Below are 24,620 nucleotides of genomic sequence, written 5' to 3'. Positions count from 1 at the left end.
TACTGTTAATAAATCGAATAACTCTATGAACACTAAAGTTGAATACTAAAATAAGTTACTTGTATGTATTAGGCAGAGTTTAACTCACTTCTAAACAAAACCAGGTTAAGCTTTTACATGTATTCAGAAATATTCAGAGTATGATCATTTAAAAATTTTGAGTCAAAATACGAATTCCAATAATACTTTTTTCTAAATATTTAGTCATTCGATTACATTTTTATTTTACCAAGCAATAGAAACTCAAATTATTGTAAAGAATAGAACTAAATCGTTTGAAATACTCAGTTTCGGATACACATTTAGTTAAGTATTCTTAAATATTCTAAAAATTCATTCAAAGTTTTATAAATACTCGGCTTACTCTATTTGTCATACATTCATTTCGTTACACAGATTCATTTAGCTCGCGATTCAATTAGGTGAAATCGTTTTGGAAACTCAGAATATTGTGAATATTAAGATTAAGCCCAATGAGTTTTTAAGCAACTCACTTTAATATTAAGTTTCTAGTGTTAACAAATTAAAATTTTAATAGATTTTTGTTAACTATTATTACCAGAAGAGTAGAGTATAAAGATATTCGTTTAATTGGCCAAATTCGCGTTAAACTTCTGGATTTTGAAAATATCAATTAATCTTTAAGGTGTTTTACTTGATTGATTTTTTGTATATGTGGCCAGTGATGGGATAAACAAATTAACTTTAAAAACAAATAAAAATTATTTGGAAAAATATTTGGTTATAACCATTTTGTTGAACGCTTTGCTCGTTTTCAATTAAGAAGTATTATTAGTCAGCAGTAGCCAGGAGTAGAAGCAAAAAAGTTTACTATTGATTCATAGTTTAGCACGATTTTGTGATATTGTTATTAACAATAACAACAAAAACAACAAGTTCTCATATTTTTGTAGTTTTTAGCAAAAGACGACGACGGGTCGAAAGAGTTTCGTTCGACTGTCAACAAATAATTTCAACAATTTTTTAACCGTTTTTGTTTTGTTGTTGCTGCTGCTGCTAAAAACATCGCTCGGTCGAAACGACGGTGGGTAAGTGTGGGTATATATGTAGATATGTATATATACCTGTGCACATATATACCATTGGCAGTTGGCGATTTAGCTTCATTCGTTTCGCGACGTTCTCAGCTGGCGTCGCCTCCAGCTACAGACAAGGGATTTACAATAGCGGAGTAAGCACGAGAGAATCTCTTATGTGAGTGATAAGTGAGAAAGTGCTCCCCCTCTAACCACAACCCCCTCATCGTCATCATCATCATCATTATAACCGTCATTCGATCTCAAGGAGATGCTTATCAAAATCTCTTAATCAATAATGCTGTGGGCCTGGTCATGGAAAAGTTTTATGCAAAACTTCGTTAATGGCCAAAAAGTGTGTCACAATAAAAAATAATTATTAAAACAAAAACCCAAAAAAAAAAAAAAACAATGAAGAAAAGAGTGTGCGTGTGTGTGTGTGTGCGGCAAGTGTGTGTAGGTGTTCAGTGAATTATGAAATTTGAAAAACTTTTCACCTGAAAAACTCATCATTGGTCGATTGGTCAATCTTGAAAACTTTCTTATTATTGAATCTCTCCCCCCTCCCATCCATGTTCAAAAACGTGCCCTCTAAAAAAAAATACGAAATAAATAAAAAAATAGTCTATTGTGCGTGTGTGCGAGTGTGCCTGTGTATGTGTGTTGCTATTTTTGGGAGTTTTTTTTTTTTAAAGACAATTTGCATTTTAGTTAAAAAGTTTGCATTTTGAATAATAACTGGTTTCTGTTATTGACTTAAATTCATTGAACCAAAACTCGAAAAAAAAAACAATTTGTTCCAAGCATTATTCATAATTTATCAAATTATATTTGTATCAAAAATTTTCAAACTTTTTATGAGTTTTTTCATTAACGACACGTGATTATTTTCTTTAAATAAACATATTTATTAGCGTAAGTACTATTAACAGGACAATAAACTTGAAATTTAAAGGGGAAGTACCTTAATATTTAAAAATATTTATCCATGACAAAAATCTTAAAATAATAGACGAATTCTGTTATTAAGTTTTGGATAAAAGTTTAGAATATTTCAGCTCTTTAGAGAGGGAAACTAATTTCAAAAACATTGTAAAATTATCACATACTTTTTCTATCAAAAAATAAGTAGAAATATTTAAAAATCAATCTGTTTTCTTATCTTACTACATTATATCATTTTATAATTATGCGCTAAACAATATTTTGTTTTAAAACTGAAGACAACAATTTATGCTCCAGAAGATATTAATCCTTGGCTATGAATGTCTTTTCCTCTTTTAAACCAAATTTTTACAAAGTATTTGCATTTATTAGAATAAAGAAAAGAATAACAAATAAGACAAAATATTTTGTTTACTTCTTATACAAATATGCAAACAAAAAATAAATAAAAAATTTGCTTAGCTAAACAAAACAACTCATTAGCCCGAGGAGATATAAAAATTCAGAACTAATTTGTCTCTGTGTTATATAATTAGAGACTAATGACATGTTGCATAATTCAAATGTCTCTTGAAGTCTTGAAAATAAATATCTTTTAGACTTCAGTATACATTATACTTAAGTTATTTATTCACATGTTGCATAAGTTTAAGAAGAGTTCTTCTAAAATATCTTTCTCCATTTTTATGCGAAGTAAATTTTTAATTAATAATAAAATTTCGATTAAGCTTAGTTTGTTGTGGGCTTTATATGATTTTTATTGTAACATGATCGTTAAGTTTAATGAGGAAAGTATTTTAGACATTATTTACATTAAATTTATAATCATTTCATTTCGAAGATTTGAAAGAAGTTTTTTAACCCTTTCAAGAAACAGTTTCATTTTAATAAGCCAAAATATTTAGTTACAGAAAATACTTTTACCTAAATTAAAGATCCTAAAAATCCATCTTTTATCCTAGTTTTGAGCTATTTTACAATTCTTTACAAACTTGTTAATGAAAATAAAGAATAAGAGAATAGCCAGGAAATGTTTAGACTTTTGGATTCTTGAAACGATTGAAATTTAATGGAAGGAAACACATCCTTGCCATCTTTGGCACTCATATATCCAATCATTTGAGGACCTTAACAAGTCTTTCTCAAAACTAGAAAAACAGAAATCGTTAACCCAAAATTCCATATAAATTACCTTAAAATTTCAACCAAATTTAATCAACTAACACTTGTACATTAATTTTTGTTTTTCATAATAATTGCATCGCAACTCTAAAAATAATTTGTTTTATTGCTCCAAATGTTTATTTGTTTGTCTGTCCTAGATTTTCGATGAAATTTGGCAATATTGACTTGGGATAAAAAAAGTGCCAAAATTCCAACAAAATAAACAGCTGGGCTAAATATTTCATAGCTTATATAAGGGAAACAACTTCTTGTATGAGTCACTTTAACTAAAAATTTTTGTATTAAAATGTTATAAGTAATTATTGTTTATTTATGTATAGGGATAAATATTTGAAAATTACACGTTTATCATGTTGATCTATTGATAGTCCACTCTCGAACAGATTGTTAAAAGAGAAAATACATATAAGCAAAACTGAAAAATACAAAAAACCTCTTTCGCCACATTTATGAAACATATTTTAGATACAGTGCCTGCCAAGAATTCGTACTTCGTTATCGAAGGGCTTTCAGAATTCATGAAAATGGATGAAGAAAGTATGAAAAACGAATTATTAAGAGTCCGAATTGGGTATTTCATTCTGCTTAAAAACATTCAAATTTAATATTTGAAAATATTTCAGTTTTTAAAGTTTTTTAGATAAGTTAGCATAGAATTAGACAGTGAATTGAGATTTGATATTAGGATTTCACTGACAAAATTCCTTATGAAACAAACCAAAAATTTTCGAATATTAAGAAGTTGTAACTTTTCCATTTCCAGTCCCAACTAGATCGGCAAGTTGTCCATATTCCAAGTGATGACAGATTAGTTAATGTTAATGACTATAATAAAATAAAAGCTATTTAATCTCTTGTCTGTTAAAACAGTTGAACTCTAAACATTATACTTAATTTGCTCAGATTGATTAATAAATGAAGATTTCAATTACTTTTTATCCAAGTCTTAACAGTCTTAAACTTAAATTCTCAAATGACTCCATTTTTATTTGCTTTTATAAATTTTTTTGTATTAGAAATATCTTCTAACAAGTTTATACCAAAAAGTGAGTAAACTTTTCTCTCAGTTTAAGCAACAAAATTTGATTTTGGCATTAGAGCGTGTAATTTCGCGTATTGATTAGACATTTTAGCTCGACTTGTTAATGAAATAAACAATTAATATTACTAATACTTATACTTGTACAAAATATAATTTGCATTTTCGTTGTTGTTGTATGCGAATCGTTGTAATTGCAGTTCAGGTTTATTTTTTTTCCTTTTTTTTAATTTGCAAGTGCTGTTTGGGGTTTATTTAAATGTTAATTATAACGTGCAAAAATGCTAAATCACAAAAAGAAAAAAAAAAAAAAAACAGAAAAATAAATAACACTGCTACAATTTCAATTTCAATGAAAATTAGTGCAAAATTTTGTTGTCTCTGAGAACCAAACTAAATAACTAAACTAAACTAAACACAATTGAATTCCCAGATACGGTTCATTGCCATTGAATTACTTTGCAGAATCGAAAAACCAAAGCAAACAACAAAAAAAAAAAAAAAGACAAAAAAAAAACACTACAAACAAAATAATGTTTAAACGTTCACAAAAAAAAAAAAACAGTAAAGAAATTACCAAATCATGCCAAGTCTTATGTAAAATAGTTCCAGTATGCGTGATTTGGTTATACAATTTTGTAGGTATTATTCCGATTTCACTCAAATATATATAGGTGCATATGTATATGTATGTATGTAAAGTGTTTAACTGTAAACTGTTATGGTTCTTGGATCATAAATCAAATCTTTTATGATTAGAAACAACTAAAAATCCCAAATCGATGTACAAACATATATACCTACTAATACGTGTTTATATTAACCACAATTAAGATAATGATTATGGGCTAATGGACGTTTAACCTGACTTTAATGAAGGCTAGTTAGTTTACAATGTGAGTTGCACATCTTATCGCCTGCCAGCGGACCTTACTGGTTATATTGTATATTTTATATTATATTCATTTTGTTTTTATTTTTTCTCGTTCATAAAAAGTGTCATAAATTCTGAAAATGATAAAGAGCCTCATGCCTCAGATTAGCGAAGAAGCTGAATTAGTAGCAATTTTTTGAGATTTTTTACCTGAGATTGGCAGAGACTTGAGGAATTGTAAGATAATTTCCGTGATGAAAAGAGCTACTAAAATATAAGAAATATACATAAATCATAGCCAACGACTAAAAGTGCCATTAAAATCCAAAAACTACACAAGTATCAGTAGCTCTTCATATTAATGACTTATGAAATTTTTATATACTTAAAAACTTTGAAATTCTTTGCCTTATAAGACTTATTGATGGCCAAACGTCATTTATTTTGTCCATGTCACGTATGTACAATATAGTTGGCAGATTTTATATTCAAATTATTGGCACGTATAAGTAGAATTTTAAGTTACATAAGCATAAATACATCTGGTTAACAAATTGTTTTTTGTTCTTATAGAACAAACAAGCAGAAAATGAAGGTATGAAGACTTAAAAAAAGTAAGAGAGCTTAGCGAACTTTTGTTTGTAGTTACTTATGTTATTATAATGAAGAATAACAAAAAATATTTATAGATTGTTTAGTTAGTATAGTATATACATAGGTATAGGAAAAGGTATAGACAATATTCCTACCAGGATTTGAAAGAATGTTTTTAAAGAAATCACCTTGATGAGTCTAGATTGAAGCCATTTTGTTATTTAAAAACTGATTAAACAGGCTGACATTTTTGAGGTCATGAAAAAGTGTTTTAAATTCAATAGGTCTCCTATGGTAATTGGTGCTGATCACGGCCCTGTACTCAGTTTTTCTTAAAAACATTATTATTTTATCCTATTAATATACTAGGCTTGATTTAAAAGAAATTTACAAAATATCAAAGAGTTATTTCTCTGTTATAATGGATAATATCTTACACTCTGGATATGCTTTTAAATTTAAAAGAATATTGGGAATTTGCTGCGTCTTACAAATTGTTTATTAGTTATATGTGCAAACAAGAATTAATTTTTTTACCAAAAATATTCTAAAATCTGTTAAAAAAGTTGAAAAATTTTTGTTTTAAACATTCTATAGTATACTTTTGGGTGCCTATTTTGCAACCCCAGATCTCCAGATTTCACAAAATCTGGACGTGATGGACAAAAACCAAGTACCCGAATTAGTTAAGAACACCTCTCAAGTTAAAGTCAGCAGAAATCATGTCGGCCTGTGTTATTTTCCATTAAAGACCATCTCAAATAAATGTTACAAAATATGATTTCAAATGCATCTTGATGCTTTTGTAACAAAATCTGACTCTAAAAGGATATAAAATTGATTAGAAGTAGGAATTATAGGCAACTTATCAAAAAGAGTTGTGATTAGGATATGATTTTATCTCTAAAAAAAAACTTCATTAATGATCAGAAATAGAGCTCATTAATGTCTATAAAATACCTATTTTTATAAGCATTAACACTTAAATTAATTTTTTCTGTGTGAGAGAGATTAACTTAGAGAATGCAGAAAACGGGGAAAAATTTATTTGGAACATTGAGCCTTCTGATTTGTTCTTTGAGATAAATTTTTTGAAACAGGAATATATGTAGTTATTAAAGCGAAAAATGTATATGCCCTAAATTCGCCCATCCATCCACGATAAATATTATCGAGAATTTACAAGAGAATGAAAAAGAATATAAGAGACGTATTTTCGGATGTTGATTTTGATTTTTCTGACTACCTAGTGAAGTAAGTAAATAGTAAATATAAAATTATAGTTTATGTTTATCATAAATTTTGTCATGTCAGTTTTCGCAAGTTTTTAGTTAGGTGACAGAATGACAGTTATTTAACACTTTCTTCAAAAGCTTTATTTTTAAAGAAAAAACTTCTTATCTTGTTCAATGTTTCATATATCTTAATACATAAAGAAGTATACTTACCTATACATAACAATTCCTTTTAAAATCAACTTAAATTGTATATTAATCCGATAAGACGATATATTGGTAAAATTTATAATCAATGACAATTTTCGCTCAGTGAAATATTTCTATGAGTCTTTCTTTTAATAATAAGAGTATTCTTAGGTCGACACAACTCATCCCTACCAAAATTTTGCCATAATATACAGAAAATATGTCCCCTAGACTCTGTTATGTAAGAGGTTCTTGGGTCTATATATCATATCAGCAAGACAGTTCTACAGTCTGGTGTCAGTCTCGAACAATGAAAAAAACTTTATGAGGTACTTAAGTGTGCAATCTATATACAATTACTTAAATCCAGAAACACGACAATATTTTTACAGATACAACTTGTTTGTTCCTACAAAGATATTAAAAGACAAATGCCGGTTTTTATGCATAAATATTCAAATTTAATTGATGTGTACATAAATTTTTGGTCATTGAAATGCCAAAGGTTTACCAGTCGTGTACAAAAAGAAATATTCAATGATGATAATTTTCATCTTACGATGCAAAAGTAGGTTGAAGCTATATTAAAAGTGTTTTTTTTTTCAATTATGCCTCTTCTTCATTTGCCCCTTCTTCATTTCGACTTTCGTAATAGGTGAAATCTTTTGTGAATGACACTTCTTGTAAAAATCCTTCAGTCTATTAAATTTCACAAAAATCAAAATGAAAATAAATAAGTTATGGGGACAAACATCTATTACCAGGTGAATTTTAAGGGCGAGATTGCCCTCTGGAGGCGCCACAGTACACATGTGAGAAAACAATTTAATTTGTATATAAATTTAGTCTTATGAATGACTTTACATTTATCGATACAACGATTTAAAAACTTCACTTTATGGCTGCTTAATTACGATAATTAAAAAACTAGTTATCCTATTTTTTTGAGGAGGTTTTATTATTCCTGAAAGTTTTAAAATCTTTATAATCAAATCCTTTGGCTTACACCTATTGACTTATAATGTAGTACTCCAAATGTACTCCAAATGAGAACTTCTTAATCAGAACCTTCATTCAAAATGGTGTTCTTAAGAATTATTTGCTCTAATCGATAAAAAAAAAGTTTTCCTATACAAATTTTGGATACCAAATTATTCAATCTAAAAATGTTTAATAAAACAGAATCAAAATAGCCCATAGAATAGGGTAGTATAAAGTTTTTCCCATATCGATGGATGATCCATAATAAAGATACTCTTAATACGGGTGCATGTCATAACGCCCAGTGTCATAAGGCCCATAAGTGTGTCTTAACGCCCACTCCAAAAGTGTCAAATGAAAAATGTCATAGAGCCTATGGGCCTTATGACACTGGGCGTTATGACATGCACCTCTTAATACATATATTTTCGTACTAAAAACTCCTAAAGAAAAATTCATTGAAAAATTTCATAAAATTTTCATTAGAAGTACGTCTATAGATTTCTAAAAATAATATATTTGATTGATTTAGATTGAGAAAACCCCACATTATAGATTCTGAGAAGTTTGAATGCTTCTTATCAGTTGAATAGTGGACAAAACCGTTCAAATAGTCAGGTATTAAGCTTTTAGTGTCTAGATTGATTGCAATAAGCCATGATAAGATGTCTAATAAGCGTGTTGGTACTCGTAATTTAGATGAACTTTATACTATCTGAAATTTGTTTGCCATTCCACTTCTACATTTGGAAATTTTTCTATTCCATTGAGAAATTTCGCTGAGCTTATCAGCAAACAAAGAGATTTTAGAAAGAAGGCTATAATAGAATTTATGACTTATTTCTCAGAACGGTCAATATCAATGAAAAGTTTATTTGTTTATGTGATGTTCAATGATTTAGAGAAACAATGCCATAAATTTATGGCCATAAATGTTATTAGATCTATTAAATGTTTTTTTTTTTTCATTTTTCATTTTGTTTACGAGTGCAATTTTCCGTTTGCTGATTATTTGCAAATCTGTGTCAACGTATTAAATGCAATTTTCTCTTTTTTTTTTTCCAATCAGCCAGTAGTATGTATACAACTGTCGCGTCTATAATATATATATATATATATATGTATCGGAATATTATAGACCATTCGAAATATTGAATGCAGCAGCGCAAACATTTTGTTTCTTTTGTTGTAGTTGTAGTAGGCAGCTGTTTAAATTGCAAGCCGGGCTATCCACATTGCCGGGAGGTGTGACAAGGGCGAGGTTATTTAAATGTAAACTATTTTACTATATAAAGCTTTTCGATTGCATCTATCAAATGGAAATTTGTGAAATTTGGAAATCTGTCTAGCGTGTGGCTGAACAATTACCTTATCAAGCAGACGGCTAATGACAGGCCATGATGGACGGCTCTCTTAATTTTAAAACACTTTAAAAGTGCACGACAAGTTAAATTGCTATGGCTCATACTCTTTCAAAGGGTTATATTTAGAATCTGGACAGGGCTGTAACTAAAGTCTGTTTAAGTCTTAAGACTATTCATTTATGCTATTGAGGAATAGAACTCTAAGTCTATAAAGAGAATACTTGTAGATCTAGTTGAAACTATGAAGAAGAAATGATGAAGGAGTTTTTCAATTCATTTCAAGCAATTTATAATACAAATTTTTAGTGGAACTTAGTAATGCTTAATGACAATATCTTACATTAGCTAAAGATGATGACAAGCTCAATACACCTCCATAAAGGAATCGATAAAGAAGAACTTTGATTTATTTTAGACAATTTTTACCTTAAATTAAAGCCAACACTTGGAATTATTATTTTGGCTAAAACTGCAGAAATGTGTAAGATAAAAAAAGAGAAAAGAAAGGCCATATATGGGAAATAATTATATAATTTCTATAAAAACTCTTAGTTTTTGTGATCTCAGCAGTGAGTTAACTTAGTGCTCATTCGTTAGTTAGTATCGTAAGTTAGTTTGCTATTGATTTATCTGCCTTGAATGATAACGCAAAATTAAAACAAAAGGCGGCAAAATACAACACATTTACTTTGAAATATTATTATTTTAAAAAGTATAAGAAACAAACTTATTTTTAGAAAATAAATTGAAAAAAAAAAAATGTATGACTCTGACTATATCCTACCACCCACTCACCCTTTTACATGGCCATAACATTTTAGACATCACGGAGACTTGGCTGAAATCTGACATCATTTTCTTTAGTCATAATATTTTTTTATTTTTGTGGACTCCGTCGAACTCCTCGTGCAGGTGGTTAAGTTCTAATCGTTGTTGGTAATGAACTAATTTAGTTTTCTGAGTTAATCTTTTTCGCCTACCTAGAAAATGCAATTTTGTCTATTCCTGAGCTTTAATAGATATAGACACACTGCGGAAAAATAGGTCACTTTAAAGGAACAAATCGTTTCTTGGACTTCGAAAGTTCACTAGATTCAAATATAATTATCTAATTTCTGTTGCTAATTTTGCTAAACTTGTGTTTTTTAACTCAATCTTATTTGAACAATTTCACATAGAAATATTGACAGTTTGGTTTTTATATACATACATTTGAGTCCCTTTTTAAAATTTGTAGTCACAAAAGATCTAATTCTTGTCAAGAGTTATTATAATATTTAAAAAAAAGTTTTGTTCACAACTGAGTTGAAGGTTTTAGTTTTATTTAACTACATACATACACATATCATTATCTTTACGTATGTAAGTACGTACCTAAATAGATATAGGAGTTGGAGTTCTAGTTTGAGTTCTTCTTGTGAAGAATTTTCCATGTGTTTCTCAGGATGGTGTTTAAAATTAGTTTTCTTAAACATTAATCATTAATATTTCTTCATTAACCGCAATATTCGCATTCGAATCTTATTAAATAAAGATCGAAATTCTATATAGTTTGATACCCCAAAGTTATTTTCAATGATTCCTAACACAATTTTAAGTTGTTTGATTTTTCTATAAATGTTTCTATAAAAATCTATTTATTTTTAAAGACATTCCATTTAAAAACATTTAACATTCAATTTTGTTGGCAAAAAGCTAAACAAATTAATAAGTCAGCCAGTCCAAAAGGTTTCCTTTCCAACAATAATTGTAGTAAATTCTTTTACTGAACAATCTTATTTAGATATTCCTTAAAGTAATGCTAAAAAATTAAATAATTATAGCATATAAATCATGAAATAAACTTAATATATATTAAGCCATTTTCTGCCAACATTTTGGACATTATAATCTGAGAAAAAAATTGTTGCCAAAGTAATTTGAAGCTCATAAAAATGACCAAAATAAACCAAGTTAATTTTTCTACATTCACTTTTCTCTAAAAAACATAAAAAAGTAATTGTAAAAAAGGTTTAAAAAAACGCTTTGAAATGTGTCTAAATTTGGATTTCGAAAAGTTGAAAATCATCTTCCTCAAATTATATTTCTAATATCTATAACAGATATCAAAGAGTCGAGTCAAAGTATCGTTTATGACTTAATTTGGCTTAAATGTGTTTCACGTGGCTTTGCCAAAGTGCCAAATGAGACGTGCTTATAAACGTGGACAAAACTGTTACCAAAACACTATATACCATGATATTGTGAAAGTCAGTTGTAATTCTCATAAGATATCTAATATAAATTGGGTGAAAAGTATTTGCATTTCATGTTTAAATAACCAACTTTTTATTTTTTTTTTTTCGCCATTTTTCAGTTGACGCGGAGAGACGCAAAGAAATCGAAATCGAAATCCAAAATAAAAAGCTGCCAAAATGGCCTTCATGCCGTGTTGTAAGTATTAGTATATCCCGAACTTCAATTATCGAAAACCTTTCATTTCAGTGGAATCGACAAGAGCAAAAACAACAAAAATGCCATATAAATAAATTTCACGTGATGCTCCACCAATTATGACCAATCGCAAATGAAATCCCCGAAAATAACAATCTCAAATATTGAAAAATAAACCTGCTGCTGCTGCTGAGCATGCGCCGTTTATTACCGATCAAAGTTTGTCATAATCAGTAAACGAGAGGGAGGGGGCAAATTCTCTTTGCGATAGACGAATCTTATATAGCCATTTGTATAATTTGCTAATTGCTCTAATGTGCTGCGAGGGGCTCGAATAGCAAAAATCAAAAATAAACCGTCAATAATCAATATTTATTGTCAATTATTTTTGTTTGTTTGCAGTCTATATTCCCAAGCGGATCAATGTGGCCATAATGTTGTTTATGGCCTGCCTGCTGAGCTATATGATGCGAGTCAATTTGTCCATAAACATAATTGCCATGGTCCAGGATTCAGCCAGTCATAATGGCACCGATGGAGCAGCAGCTCTGCCCGATGTAAGTGTTTCGAACTTGATATCAGTAGGACGAGAGTCTCCTAGGATGAACTTACAATCGTAGAGGTTTTAAAGATTGAAGTTCTAGAAAATAAACGAAAAACCCCTTAGTATAAAGCCTAATATTGAAAATAATAACAAACAGGCAGACTAATCGAAAAAAGAATAAATATGTATATAAGGATATCACAATTGTTGATTAAAAATGAGTTAATTTTGAACCAGAAAAGGACCTTTTTTGCTAACAAGACTGGGCTGATGATTCTTTGTTTTCATCCTTTAGATATGTTAATTACATGCATAAGAAAATAAGTAGAAAATGGACTTCATCGATTTATTTCAAACATTATAAAAACTCCTCTTCAAAGGCATTTGAAAAAGTGTATAAAACGAGCCTGTTCTCAGAGGCTCCAGTGGCCTAATGGAAAGGCATCGGCCTCCTAAGCCGGGGATTGTGGGTTCGAGTCCCATCTGGAGTAAAGTTTAACAAGTCACTTTTTTGTTAAATGCTTTGATTTTTAATTTTGATTTGATTTTAACTTTTAAGAAAAGTGTCACCGTTTTGACAGTTAAATATCCTGTAGAAATTTCACATTAGCTAGATAATTTACGTAAAGGATATTGTTAGATAACGTCTCGCTTAAATTGTTTTAACGTAAAGGCACATATTTAAGTAGAGACTAAATAGTTTTTATTAGAATCATTTAACTAAATGGACTTTATCTCTTAATAATATATCCATTTTTTCTTTAGTATGGCCCACGCTACAATTGGACACAACAGGATCAGGCCCTACTGCTGGGTGCCTATTTCTATGGTTATATGATAACCTCATTGCCAGCTGGAACTCTGGCAGAAATGATGGGTGGACGCAATGTGGCCGGCTACAGTTGCCTGGTGGCTGGCATCCTCACAGCTCTTACACCCGCCGCTGCTGCCTGGGATAAATATGCTGTGTTTGCAGTGCGTTTTCTTATCGGCGTAATGAATGGCGTTGTGTATCCTTGTTGCCACAATTTGGTCTCAAAGTGGTCACCGCCCGAGGAGAAGGGCAAGTTTGTTGCCTCCCTAATGGGTGGAACATTCGGCACTGTCATAACATGGCCTCTCAGCGGACTGATCATCGAGAATATGGGCTGGGATTGGGCCTTCTATATTGTGGGTATATTTGTGTTGATTGTGGTGGCCGTTTGGTTCTATCTGGTTGCCGATACCCCGGCTCAACATAGTACGATCAGTATTAAAGAACGCGAATATATTGAAACCAGTCTGGGCGATACTCTAAGCAACAAGAAGGTAATGATTCATCCAATTTGAGGCACTGGAAAGATTAATTGAAATCCTTCATTATTTCGTACAGAAATGGCCACCATATAAGGAGTTGGTATTATCTTTGCCCTTCTGGTCCTTGATGCTTTTGCATTACGGCAGCATGTGGGGTCTTTTCTTCCTGATTACGGCCACACCCAAGTTCCTTAGCGAAGTGCTGGGCTTTAATCTCTCATCTGCCGGTTTCCTATCCAGTTTGCCACATGTGGCACGTTTGATTTGTGCCTTTGGTTTCGGTGCTGTGGCCGATTGGATACGTACACGTGGCTGGTGGACGGTAACAATGATGCGTAAAGCCTTTTGCTTACCCTGTAAGTAGACAGATCCCTTGAAAAGTGGAAGACATATTTTAAATACTTGATTTCCTTTTCTAGCTCACATCTTGCCGGGCATTATGCTCATCATCTTAGCCTACTTTGGACGTGATCCTTATGTGTGTGTGGCCATTATGACCATTTCCTTGGGTTTCAATGGCGCTGCAACTGCCTCCAATTTGGCCAACTCACAGGATCTGGCTCCTAACTATGCCGGAACTCTGTATGGCATTATTAACTGTATTGGCACAACTCCTGGAATTTTCTCACCTTTGATTGTGGCTGCCTTTACCAAAGAACAGGTAAAGACAAATGTTTTAAATTAATTCCAAAATTGTCTATAATTTTTATGAAAATATTTACAGAATACCATCGATCAGTGGCATTGGATATTCATTATTGGAGCTGCTGCCTATATATTGCCAGCTATATTTTTCTGGATCTTTGGTTCGGGTAAAATACAAAAATGGAATGAAGTTCAAACCACCGAATCGCGCGAGGATATTGTCAATACAAAATTATAAAATTTGTTCTGTGATGTTTTAATCATTAACATATAAACTTTTTCCTCTAGTATTAGTTGCCATAATTATGATATATAGATTTTTTTATGTGAAAAAAAAAACAAAACGAGTCCTATTACAAATAAAACTCTGTATTTATTGTTATAAAATGAATCATTGAATCAAAAACCAAATGAAACCAGTTAAATTAGTTAATCGCATGACCTTAGACACGGCACGAGGGGGATACACTTTAACAAATATATAAAATCCGTCAAAGAACTGGTTGCGGTTTTTCTGCAAAAAACAAATATTGCAAATTGATATGACAATTAGTCAAGTGATAATCAATTTCAAGAACCGAACATTGCCGTTTTTTTTATTCAATAACTGGCTCTTAATTCATTAACATCATGGTCGCCTCGGCCTATGAATTTAGTGTGTCAAGTGTGCTTTCTAAAAAACTACAAGATATCGATATATATATATACATATGTATGTACAATTTGGTTTATACACTCCAAAAAAGGGGGCCTAACATGAAGAAAAACCACCTCTCATATGAAATGATCTTTTGAATAATAATCAGTAATTAAATTAGCAAATTAATGAAGGATGTTTGTTTAATAAATCAATATTTTTTGTATTGCTTTAATATAAAAAATTAGCATTTATTTGCCACAGCCAAAATCAACCTTGACCCTTGACGATTTTGTGTCAAATTTGAGTGAATCCCCTTTTTAGAACTGGTTTTATGCAACATGAATGAAATATTCAATAAATTTAACTTAAATTATGGACTTTTTGCTTATAAAACCAAATCGAATACTTTTAATTTACTTTTATGGAGAAATATGGACAAATTGACTTTTTAATAATTTGATTAAGGCTTTAAATTCTTTTCACATATGTATTTTAGGTATATCAGTGAAAATTAACTAAATATGATTTAATTTTATTATTCGTTTCAAAGCTAACAGAAATATTAAATTAAAATCGCTAAGCAAAACGTTTGGCTCAACAGATGAATTAAAAAGTGCTGAGGAAGAGCCAAATTTTTAAGGCGGATAATATGATTTAGTCATATAGAAAGAAACTTTCACAATTTCTCTACTTTTTACCTATTATTTAGCCAAATAGAAAGAAACTCATAAATTAAACTATGCGAAATTACACAATTTAATAACAATATAATTTTCTGGCAGCCGAATAAAATATAATAAACTATATTTTGTTTTTTTTTTTTTTTTGGTAATATTTCAAACTGTTCAGTAGTTTCTTTTTTTATGAATAATACCGACCACAACTGTTTTAAAAAGCCCGCGTAATCAGCTGTATTTGAAATGTGGATCCCTGGTACCGCATATTTACACATTTCCAACACTAACTCGAAATTAGACAGCTGTTTTTTTTTAGCTCAAAAGAAATATTTTTTCTGGAATCCATCTAAAAAAAGGATAAATTTTATTTTGTTAAGGTAAATATTTAATTAAGCTAGAGAAACATTTGACGATCAGGACGCCTTGGCAATTTATTTTGTAGTTTTTGTGTAATTAACAAAAGAAGATTTATGTTCCTTACAGGACTATAGCTAAACATAGCTATCTCCGTCTAAAGTGTGGCCAAATTGGAAATCACGCCAGATAGCGTTGCCAGATACCAAATTTTCAGGAAGGAATTGGCGCCATATTTAAATCTTTGCGGGATATTCAATTCGCAGAAATTTAATAAGGTTTTTCCCTATTCACAAGGATATATAAAAATTTATAAAATGTGAACTTCTGGTGTTTGACAATTTGAACGCGTTATTATCGAAACTTCTTGTGTCAACTACATAAATATTATTTATTTTGACTAAATTAACTTAAACTCAAAGATTGAATATTAACTACTTTTGGGGAAATTGAAAGTGAAATAAATTAAATTGTATTTACTTGTTCGTAACATCCTTCAATACAACGATAAAACTTTTTAATTAATGTGTTAGTCAGGCTAAATATAAGATAACCAATAACATTTAAAGATTTAAACACATACTACATAGATTTTTGACAATAATTGATTATTAATTTACCTAATATTGCTATAATTATGATGTTAATGATGGTTTTGGTACCCATTGATTCTGACTGGCACTGAAATATTTAAAAAAGACCGCTTTTTGTTAAAAATACCGGAACCTGCATGTGACATCTGGCAACGCAATGTGATGTAGTTTCCAACACTAGATATTTATTCATCGATACTTTCCCGCCAAATATGTCAATTTTGTTTTTATAATTGTAGAAAAAGTAGGCTAGGAATCTTCAAAGTTTATACGCAGTTGAAGTTTTAGATTTTTTCCCGGTCGTTTAAAACTAAATTCGTGCTTCATTTAGTTGTTTTGACTTGAAGTGAATTTTGCAAGCGTGCAGAAAGTTCTAGAACCTGTCAGTTAGCGTCTAAGGGTGGGCAACCCTGTCTGTGATAGGGTCACATTAAGCACATTTAGACGCACCACGTGTAAATTGGACGTACCGAAAATTCTAGATTCTGTCGGCAACCAATTGTGAGAGGGTGAAGTCAACGAGCGGAAAAGAATTTAAGCAAATATTTTTTGTGATTTTTTTTGAAAAGAAAAGAAAGGAAAAAATTTGAACAAGATGCCTGAGGAAACTGAAACCTTCGCTTTCCAGGCTGAGATTGCTCAGCTTATGTCGTTGATTATCAACACATTCTATTCCAACAAGGAGATTTTTTTGCGTGAATTGATTTCCAATGCGTCAGATGCCCTCGATAAGATCCGGTATGAATCATTGACCGATGCCACCAAGCTTGAATCTGGTAAGGAGCTGTTCATTAAACTGATTCCCAACAAGACGGCCGGCACATTGACCATCATCGATACCGGTATTGGTATGACCAAATCCGATTTGGTTAACAATTTGGGTACCATTGCCAAATCTGGTACCAAAGCCTTCATGGAGGCGCTGCAGGCTGGCGCTGATATCTCTATGATTGGTCAATTTGGTGTCGGTTTCTATTCCGCATACTTGGTGGCTGATAAGGTGACCGTAACCTCAAAGAACAACGATGATGAGCAATACATTTGGGAGTCATCTGCCGGTGGTTCCTTCACTGTGAAGGCCGATAATTCGGAGCCTCTGGGACGTGGTACCAAGATTGTGTTGCACATTAAGGAGGATCAGACCGATTATCTGGAGGAGAGCAAGATCAAGGAGATTGTTAACAAGCACTCCCAGTTCATTGGTTATCCCATCAAATTGCTGGTTGAGAAGGAGCGCGAGAAGGAAGTCAGCGATGATGAGGCTGAAGATGAGCCCAAGGAAGGTGAGGATAAGGAGAAGAAGGACAGCGATGAGCCCAAGATCGAAGATGTCGGTGAGGATGAAGATGCCGATAAGAAGGAGGGTGATGGCAAGAAGAAGAAGACCATTAAGGAGAAGTACACCGAAGATGAGGAACTGAACAAAACCAAGCCCATCTGGACACGTAATCCCGATGATATTAGCCAAGAGGAATACGGAGAGTTCTACAAATCTCTGACCAACGACTGGGAGGATCATCTAGCTGTTAAGCACTTCTCCGTTGAGGGTCAATTGGAGTTCCGTGCCTTGCTCTTCATTCCTCGTCGCACGCCCTTCGATCTGTTCGAGAACCAGAAGAAGCGCAACAACATCAAGTTGTATGTGCGTCGTGTCTTCATTATGGACAACTGTGAGGATTTGATTCCCGAATACTTGACCTTCATTAAGGGTGTGGTCGATTCCGAGGATTTGCCATTGAACATTTCTCGTGAAATGTTGCAGCAGAACAAGGTGCTGAAGGTCATTCGCAAGAATCTGGTTAAGAAGACCATGGAACTGATTGAGGAGCTTTCTGAGGATAAGGAGAACTACAAGAAGTTCTACGATCAATTCAGCAAGAACTTGAAACTGGGTGTCCATGAGGATAGCAACAACCGTGCCAAGTTGGCCGATTTCTTGCGTTTCCACACATCGGCTTCCGGTGACGATTTCTGCTCCCTCGCTGATTACGTTTCCCGCATGAAGGAGAACCAGAAGCACATCTACTTCATCACTGGTGAATCCAAGGATCAGGTTAGCAACTCGGCCTTCGTTGAGCGTGTTAAGGCTCGCGGTTTCGAGGTTGTTTACATGACCGAACCCATCGATGAGTATGTCATCCAGCATCTGAAGGAATACAAGGGCAAGCAATTGGTCTCTGTCACCAAGGAGGGTCTGGAGTTGCCAGAAGATGAGGAAGAGAAGAAGAAGCGCGAAGAGGATAAGGCCAAGTTCGAGAGTTTGTGCAAACTGATGAAATCCATTCTGGACAACAAGGTCGAGAAAGTTGTGGTGTCCAATCGTCTGGTCGATTCACCCTGCTGCATTGTCACCTCTCAATTCGGTTGGTCCGCCAACATGGAGCGCATCATGAAGGCTCAGGCTCTGCGTGACACCTCCACCATGGGTTACATGGCCGGCAAGAAGCATTTGGAAATCAACCCCGATCATCCAATTGTAGAGACTCTGCGCCAGAAGGCCGATGCCGATAAGAACGACAAAGCCGTCAAGGACTTGGTCATCTTGCTGTTCGAGACCTCTCTGCTGTCTTCTGGCTTCTCACTGGATAGCCCCACTGTCCATGCCAGCCGCATTTACCGCATGATCAAACTTGGCTTGGGCATTGATGATGATGAGCCCATGACCACCGACGATGCCCAGAGTTCCGGCGATGCTCCTCAACTGGTTGAGGACACCGAAGATGCTTCTCACATGGAGGAAGTCGATTAAGCTCAACATAATTACCAGATACAACATTCAAATCACACACACACACAGACACAGTTAGATATATATATCGTGTATATATATTTTATACGCTTAGGTACTCAGTTGTAGTCTCTTAACAAAACACATACATTTTTTGCAAAATTCATTCAGATACTTTATATATTCATTTCATACATAATGGAAAGATTCAAGCAGTTGTCGTCGTCTTTGAACTTTTTTCCTTCTCACCCATTTAATCCAAGTCATTAGCATTTTACGTAAGACACATACAAAACACACTAAAATATAAAATACAAGAAAATGTTTGATTTAAGAAATGATCGGTTCGATGATACAACATATATATATATATATAAACCTAATAAAATAGTAACTATCCAAAATTTTTAAATGTATGTATTTTCTGCTAAAAAAAAAGGCGCCCGAAAAGTAAGTACATATGTACATACTATATAGATATTAATTTTGTCTTTGTATGAGAGAAAAGTGACGCACATGCACGTGGTAATGCGATCTTAAGCCTGAAGAAGGGTCGTAAAATGTTCATTTGCGGGTGAACGGGGACTCTCTTGACAGAGGGTAGGAACCCGGAAAAGTTTAACGACCCTTTAAGTTTGCTTATACTTTCCTCCCTTAGCCTATAAATTCGGAAATTTTATGTATTCAATGTATGACTAAACATTCTAGTAAATTCCAAACATGACCTGGGTGACTCATTTACACAAAAACGAATCTTCCAGAGTTGATATGAAGTTTCTAGTCACTGACGAAATTTTCTAAAAAAGAACTAAAACAAATCGACATGCTTAGAAGACTCCCCCCTAGAAAAAATCAATGTCAGCATGGAATGCATAATTTAATGGGCTTAAAATTATATTATTCGTTGGATTTTGGACATTGAACAAGGTAAAAAAATAGAAAATAAGTTAGCCAACTGAACAATTTGATTAAAAGAGAGTGCTTTATGTGAGGAAATGTTTAATCAACAATAGTAAGCTTTATAATTTGGCAACTGAACAACGAGGATCCGGGCTCGAATCCAAGGCTAGTGTGTCATCCATTTTTTTCGTTTAAGCCGAAGCCCTTAGTTGCAAGTGGTTGTAAAATATAGTTAGGGGATACTGTACAACTATATCCTATACTGATAATAATACTTACAAAAGATTTAAAACAAAAAAATCATATATTCAAAAGTATGTATTTCACAATTTCGACGATATTCACAATAATCCGAGAAATATTTGAAGATAGAAAGGAAATATCGGAAATCTTTCCCCAACTAAAAATATTTCCATAAATGTTTTGACCAAAAAAAAAAGGTTCTATGTCAAGAAAGTTAATTATTTATGATTTGTAATGCCTAATGTTAATAATAAATAATATAAAATGTTATATATCTAAACGTAGTTAATACAAATAACTAAATACAATCAATCAATAAAACAAAGTTACATACACAATTCTCGTCTTGTGACAAGATGATGTTGGCCCAGTCATTTAGGCAACTAAACATCGAGGATCCAAGGCTTATCGTTTGTACAACAAAATTCTATACTGATAATATTAGTATTTATATTGAGATGTCTATGACTAATATTCTAAAACGATGACAATAGTTTAAATGTTATTTACTAAAATTACATTACAATTAAGTTTTCCATTTTTTTTGCAGAACTTCTAGAATATTACTATGTATATGTATTTAGGGAGCATTTCGGCTAACTCATACATGGAACACTTCTGTCAGGTTTAGATTTATTTAGAAACCTTGTTGAAATTGCAAAAAAAAAGATGGTCTAAAATAAATAAAGTTTAATGATTAAAACACTTATTAAAAATTGATTTTTGTTTGCACTTACCAGCACCCGCTATAGTCCTTGTTTTACTTCTATCTCTTCATACTCCACATACCCCACATCTGGCTCCTGTTTTACATCTGTCCACTCTGGTACATGAATAATCTCTGGCCACTTTTTTTCATCTGTCCACTCTGGTTCATGAATGAACTCTGGCTCCTGTTTTACATCTGTCCACTCTGGTTCATGAATGAACTCTAATTCATCCTCCCACTCTGCCTGTTCCTCGCACGGTGGCTCCTGCTTAAACTCTGTGTCCTCTCACACAGATTCTTCTCTTTGTTTCCAATCGAATTTCTCTTCCTCATTTGAATTTCGCTCCAACCCGTTGCTAAGCTATAGCCTCTCCTCAAACTCAGGCGTATATTCCCATGCTGGTTCCTGCTTAAACTCTGTCTGCTCCTCCCACACGGCTTCCCGATGCAATTCAGAATTTGGTTGGTACTCTTTCCTTTGTTCTAGTCTTGAATCTGCATCCAAACCGCTGTTGAGTTCTAGCTTTTCTCTCTGTTCCGGCTGCACCTGATCCTCAGTTTTCCCTAGTTTCACTAAGGACCCACGACCACGGCGTATTGCCTGCAGATGTTTCTTTGCATTATAATACCGGTCTTGCTGCCTTGCGCGTCTAGTGCGGCGGCCGATGCTTGCACGTCGTGCTCTGGGCATTTTGGTAGCATTGGGAAGGAAAGCCCAACTTATTTTTATTTTTGCGAAACCGTGGAAATCGGTTCGTGCGTCAGAACGAACTCTAGAGAGTTATAGTTACATATGTACATATATCGTTAGTAACTTTTCATTTATAACTGAATGAATTGACATGTAACTGACCCCGCCTACTGCGATCAATACACGGAAAGCCGCTATAAAACCCATTTTAAGACAAAATTCCAAAATATTTTTATACCCTTTCAAAAAGGGTACATCAAATTTGGTCAGAAGTGTGCGACGCACTTTGGCATTTACGTTTTGTTTTTGATCAGAATAACGATACCGATTACTTTAGCGTGCTGTGCTTTTTGCGCCAATAATACATATGTACACATCTATGTTTATCGATAAACAAAAAGAAACAGACGCCAAAATGGATGACTTGATAATTTTCGAAGATTTAAAATTTAATTTAAATTTTTTCCCCGGCCTTGGGAATATGAGTAATGAAATGAAGGCCATGTTCTTTGAGAATTTAAAAGAAAGGATTGGAATGATGCACAACGGGGAATTCTTCAATGCCAAGGAGATGGTGTTAATAGATCCCCAAAAATTGTATGCCTTAAATGTGGACGAGTTCTGGCATCACTCCGACCCATATGTCCATAAAGTAAGCAATTGTAATCAACCTGTATCCAAATACGAATTAAGACAATCCTTTTCAGATCTTTGTCATGTACCTGACAGACTTGGACACTCACGACCAGGTGTTGATATATGCGCAGAGCACCAATTCGATGGAGAAGGAGTCCGACGAATATGTAAGTACATACAGTGGTGGCAAAAATTTTGAGAACGTACTTTTTGTGGGCATTTGTATCTTTGGCGTTTTATTTTCCAAATGAATCTATGTACATATATCTATCTTAATGTAAAACAATCTTACTAGATTTAAAACATAGACCGACATACTGGGTGCGTATAGTGTTTGAGGACAAAGTGAGAGTTAAAATTAATTGCTTATATTTCCACGAAATTGGTCTTCTCGATCCGGTACCGAAAACGATTGCAAACCCGAATTAAATGATCCTTACTCATTATAAGCGATAACCGTATTAATTGCTGGTCTTCATGCTTGTTGGTTTAACTTCCCTCTTCTTATAACATAAGACTAATACCCGGAGATTCTAATGGCCAAAGCTCTTATTGATTTTGAAGGGTCCTCGTCAATAATACCTTTTACATTTTGAATGAATTCTGCCGATCGGAAAGTGTTAGATCGTAAAAAATGTGATTTTGGAAAGATATAACATATGCGTGTGTCCTCAAATACCATGCACAACTTCTTACCGCACAAAACCATCTCTTGTTCATTAGAAAGAAGTTTAATTTTTTGATAACTTGAATTTTTTAATAAAATTTGAATGCATTTTTATATTAATCTTAATATAATACACTTTTTTGTTTAATTTATTCTATATCTAATGTATATTTTTTACCACTTACAGATGACCAATGCGGAGGTGACTTCAGACACTATTCTGTCGATGCTGGAGCAAGTGCCACCAGATGTGCGACAAAATGTGGTGGCCATTGTGGCGGATCGTTTCCGGATGAATTTGAGCGTCATGAATGATGTATATTTGCTCTGCTCATATAAGCCGCCCCCATTTGTGTTCGATGTGACATATCTATTGTCCACGTTTGCCAAAAAGGACGATGTAATTTGCATTAGCACCGTGGAAAAGGTGTTGAAAACACACTTTCGCAAGGAGAGCTACGTAGAGCAATTGATAAATATTCGAGCAGAATGTTGCTCCGAATATGTCTTCAATTTGCGTCTAGTTAGGGAATTTATAAAAGCCATTCGGAAGACTTTGAGGAATATATTCCGGTTCAGGAACGAGATCTATTTAACAAATCTCGAAAGTGACTTAATGGAGCGTCACGGGAAGAACATTGTTTCCCTGATGCCCATAATGTCCGAGGAAGAATGCTCGAAGGGTGGTGGTCTTCTAAATTTCATGGTTTTTGACGTAGCCAAGCAGTTGAAGCTTTAACTTACCTTACCTACTATGCAATTTTTGATTTTAAACCTGTAATTATAAAAATTACTCAAATCTTGGAATAATATTTCAATTGCAAAAATATAAAATAAACTTGGAAATATGTATCTATATGTTTTCATAATTAATTAAGCTTAAGCATACAAATATGAACATATACAGACAAAACATTCCAAATATCATTTCTATTTGTTTTTCTTCTTCTGCAGCGCTGTCGATTTATATTGACCGTCACTTGTGTTCTATTTATCCGATCTGATTGAAATTTCGGGATCTGATGTTTTATATTCAAAACTTTCATGTAACTAAATTTGATAGGCATACTCCAATTTTTTCAGCTATGTTTCTCAAACAACTATATGATATAGTGGGCCGATCCTGACAATTTTCATACTTTATCTGCTCCGGGTTATAAGTAGCTCAAATATCAAGTTTCATCCCGATAGCTCTTCTGATGGCGGCGTGAATTTGATTTGCACAGACAGACGGCTATATCAAGTCAGCTTCTCATGCTGATCAAGAAGAATATATTTATTTTATAGCGTCGGAACTTCTTCTGTGCGTTACAAACATATGACCAATTATATAATACCTTCTCCAAGGGTATAAAAGAAAACCACAATTATTTAAATAAATGTCTAATTTTCAATAATATTAGTGGAGTTTTAAACTTAAC

General features: G+C 32.8%; 3 protein-coding genes, 1 long non-coding RNA gene and 1 other non-coding gene across 5 annotated transcripts; 4 read left to right on the top strand and 1 right to left on the bottom strand.

Moving 5' to 3' along the window:
* The first annotated feature begins 1,095 nt into the window (after nucleotides 1-1,095).
* On the top strand, nucleotides 1,096-14,752 carry LOC137576575 (sialin). The gene is made up of 7 exons (XM_068289796.1): nucleotides 1,096-1,215; nucleotides 11,800-11,876; nucleotides 12,279-12,433; nucleotides 13,186-13,728; nucleotides 13,793-14,072; nucleotides 14,136-14,377; nucleotides 14,441-14,752. The coding sequence occupies exons 2-7, from the start codon at nucleotides 11,858-11,860 to the stop codon at nucleotides 14,597-14,599; spliced, it is 1,398 nt and encodes a 465-aa protein (XP_068145897.1). The 5' UTR covers nucleotides 1,096-1,215; nucleotides 11,800-11,857; the 3' UTR covers nucleotides 14,600-14,752.
* TRNAR-CCU (transfer RNA arginine (anticodon CCU)) lies at nucleotides 12,840-12,911 on the top strand. The gene has a single exon. It is a non-coding gene; the product is annotated as a tRNA-Arg (tRNA).
* A 2,347-nt stretch (nucleotides 14,753-17,099) lies between the features above and the next one.
* On the top strand, nucleotides 17,100-19,757 carry LOC137577876 (heat shock protein 83). Its single transcript, XM_068291440.1, has one exon. It carries the CDS (start codon nucleotides 17,221-17,223, stop codon nucleotides 19,372-19,374), a length of 2,154 nt encoding a protein of 717 aa, XP_068147541.1. The 5' UTR covers nucleotides 17,100-17,220; the 3' UTR covers nucleotides 19,375-19,757.
* A 1,270-nt stretch (nucleotides 19,758-21,027) lies between these two features.
* LOC137577121 (uncharacterized) lies at nucleotides 21,028-22,214 on the bottom strand. Its single transcript, XR_011032368.1, has 2 exons — nucleotides 21,234-22,214; nucleotides 21,028-21,170 (listed from the first exon to the last, which is right to left on the bottom strand). It is a non-coding gene; the product is annotated as an uncharacterized lncRNA (long non-coding RNA).
* A 17-nt stretch (nucleotides 22,215-22,231) lies between these two features.
* Nucleotides 22,232-24,051, top strand: LOC137577120 (uncharacterized). Its single transcript, XM_068290512.1, has 3 exons — nucleotides 22,232-22,548; nucleotides 22,604-22,699; nucleotides 23,387-24,051. Exons 1-3 carry the CDS (start codon nucleotides 22,264-22,266, stop codon nucleotides 23,936-23,938), a joined length of 933 nt encoding a protein of 310 aa, XP_068146613.1. The 5' UTR covers nucleotides 22,232-22,263; the 3' UTR covers nucleotides 23,939-24,051.
* Nucleotides 24,052-24,620: the final 569 nt, after the last annotated feature.

Source organism: Drosophila tropicalis, unplaced genomic scaffold, assembly GCF_018151085.1.
Source record: "Drosophila tropicalis isolate 14030-0801.00 unplaced genomic scaffold, ASM1815108v1 contig_593, whole genome shotgun sequence".
Lineage (NCBI taxonomy): Eukaryota > Metazoa > Arthropoda > Insecta > Diptera > Drosophilidae > Drosophila > Drosophila tropicalis.
The sequence above is the reverse complement of the archived record's forward strand: the minus strand, read 5'-3'. Positions and strand labels throughout refer to the sequence as shown.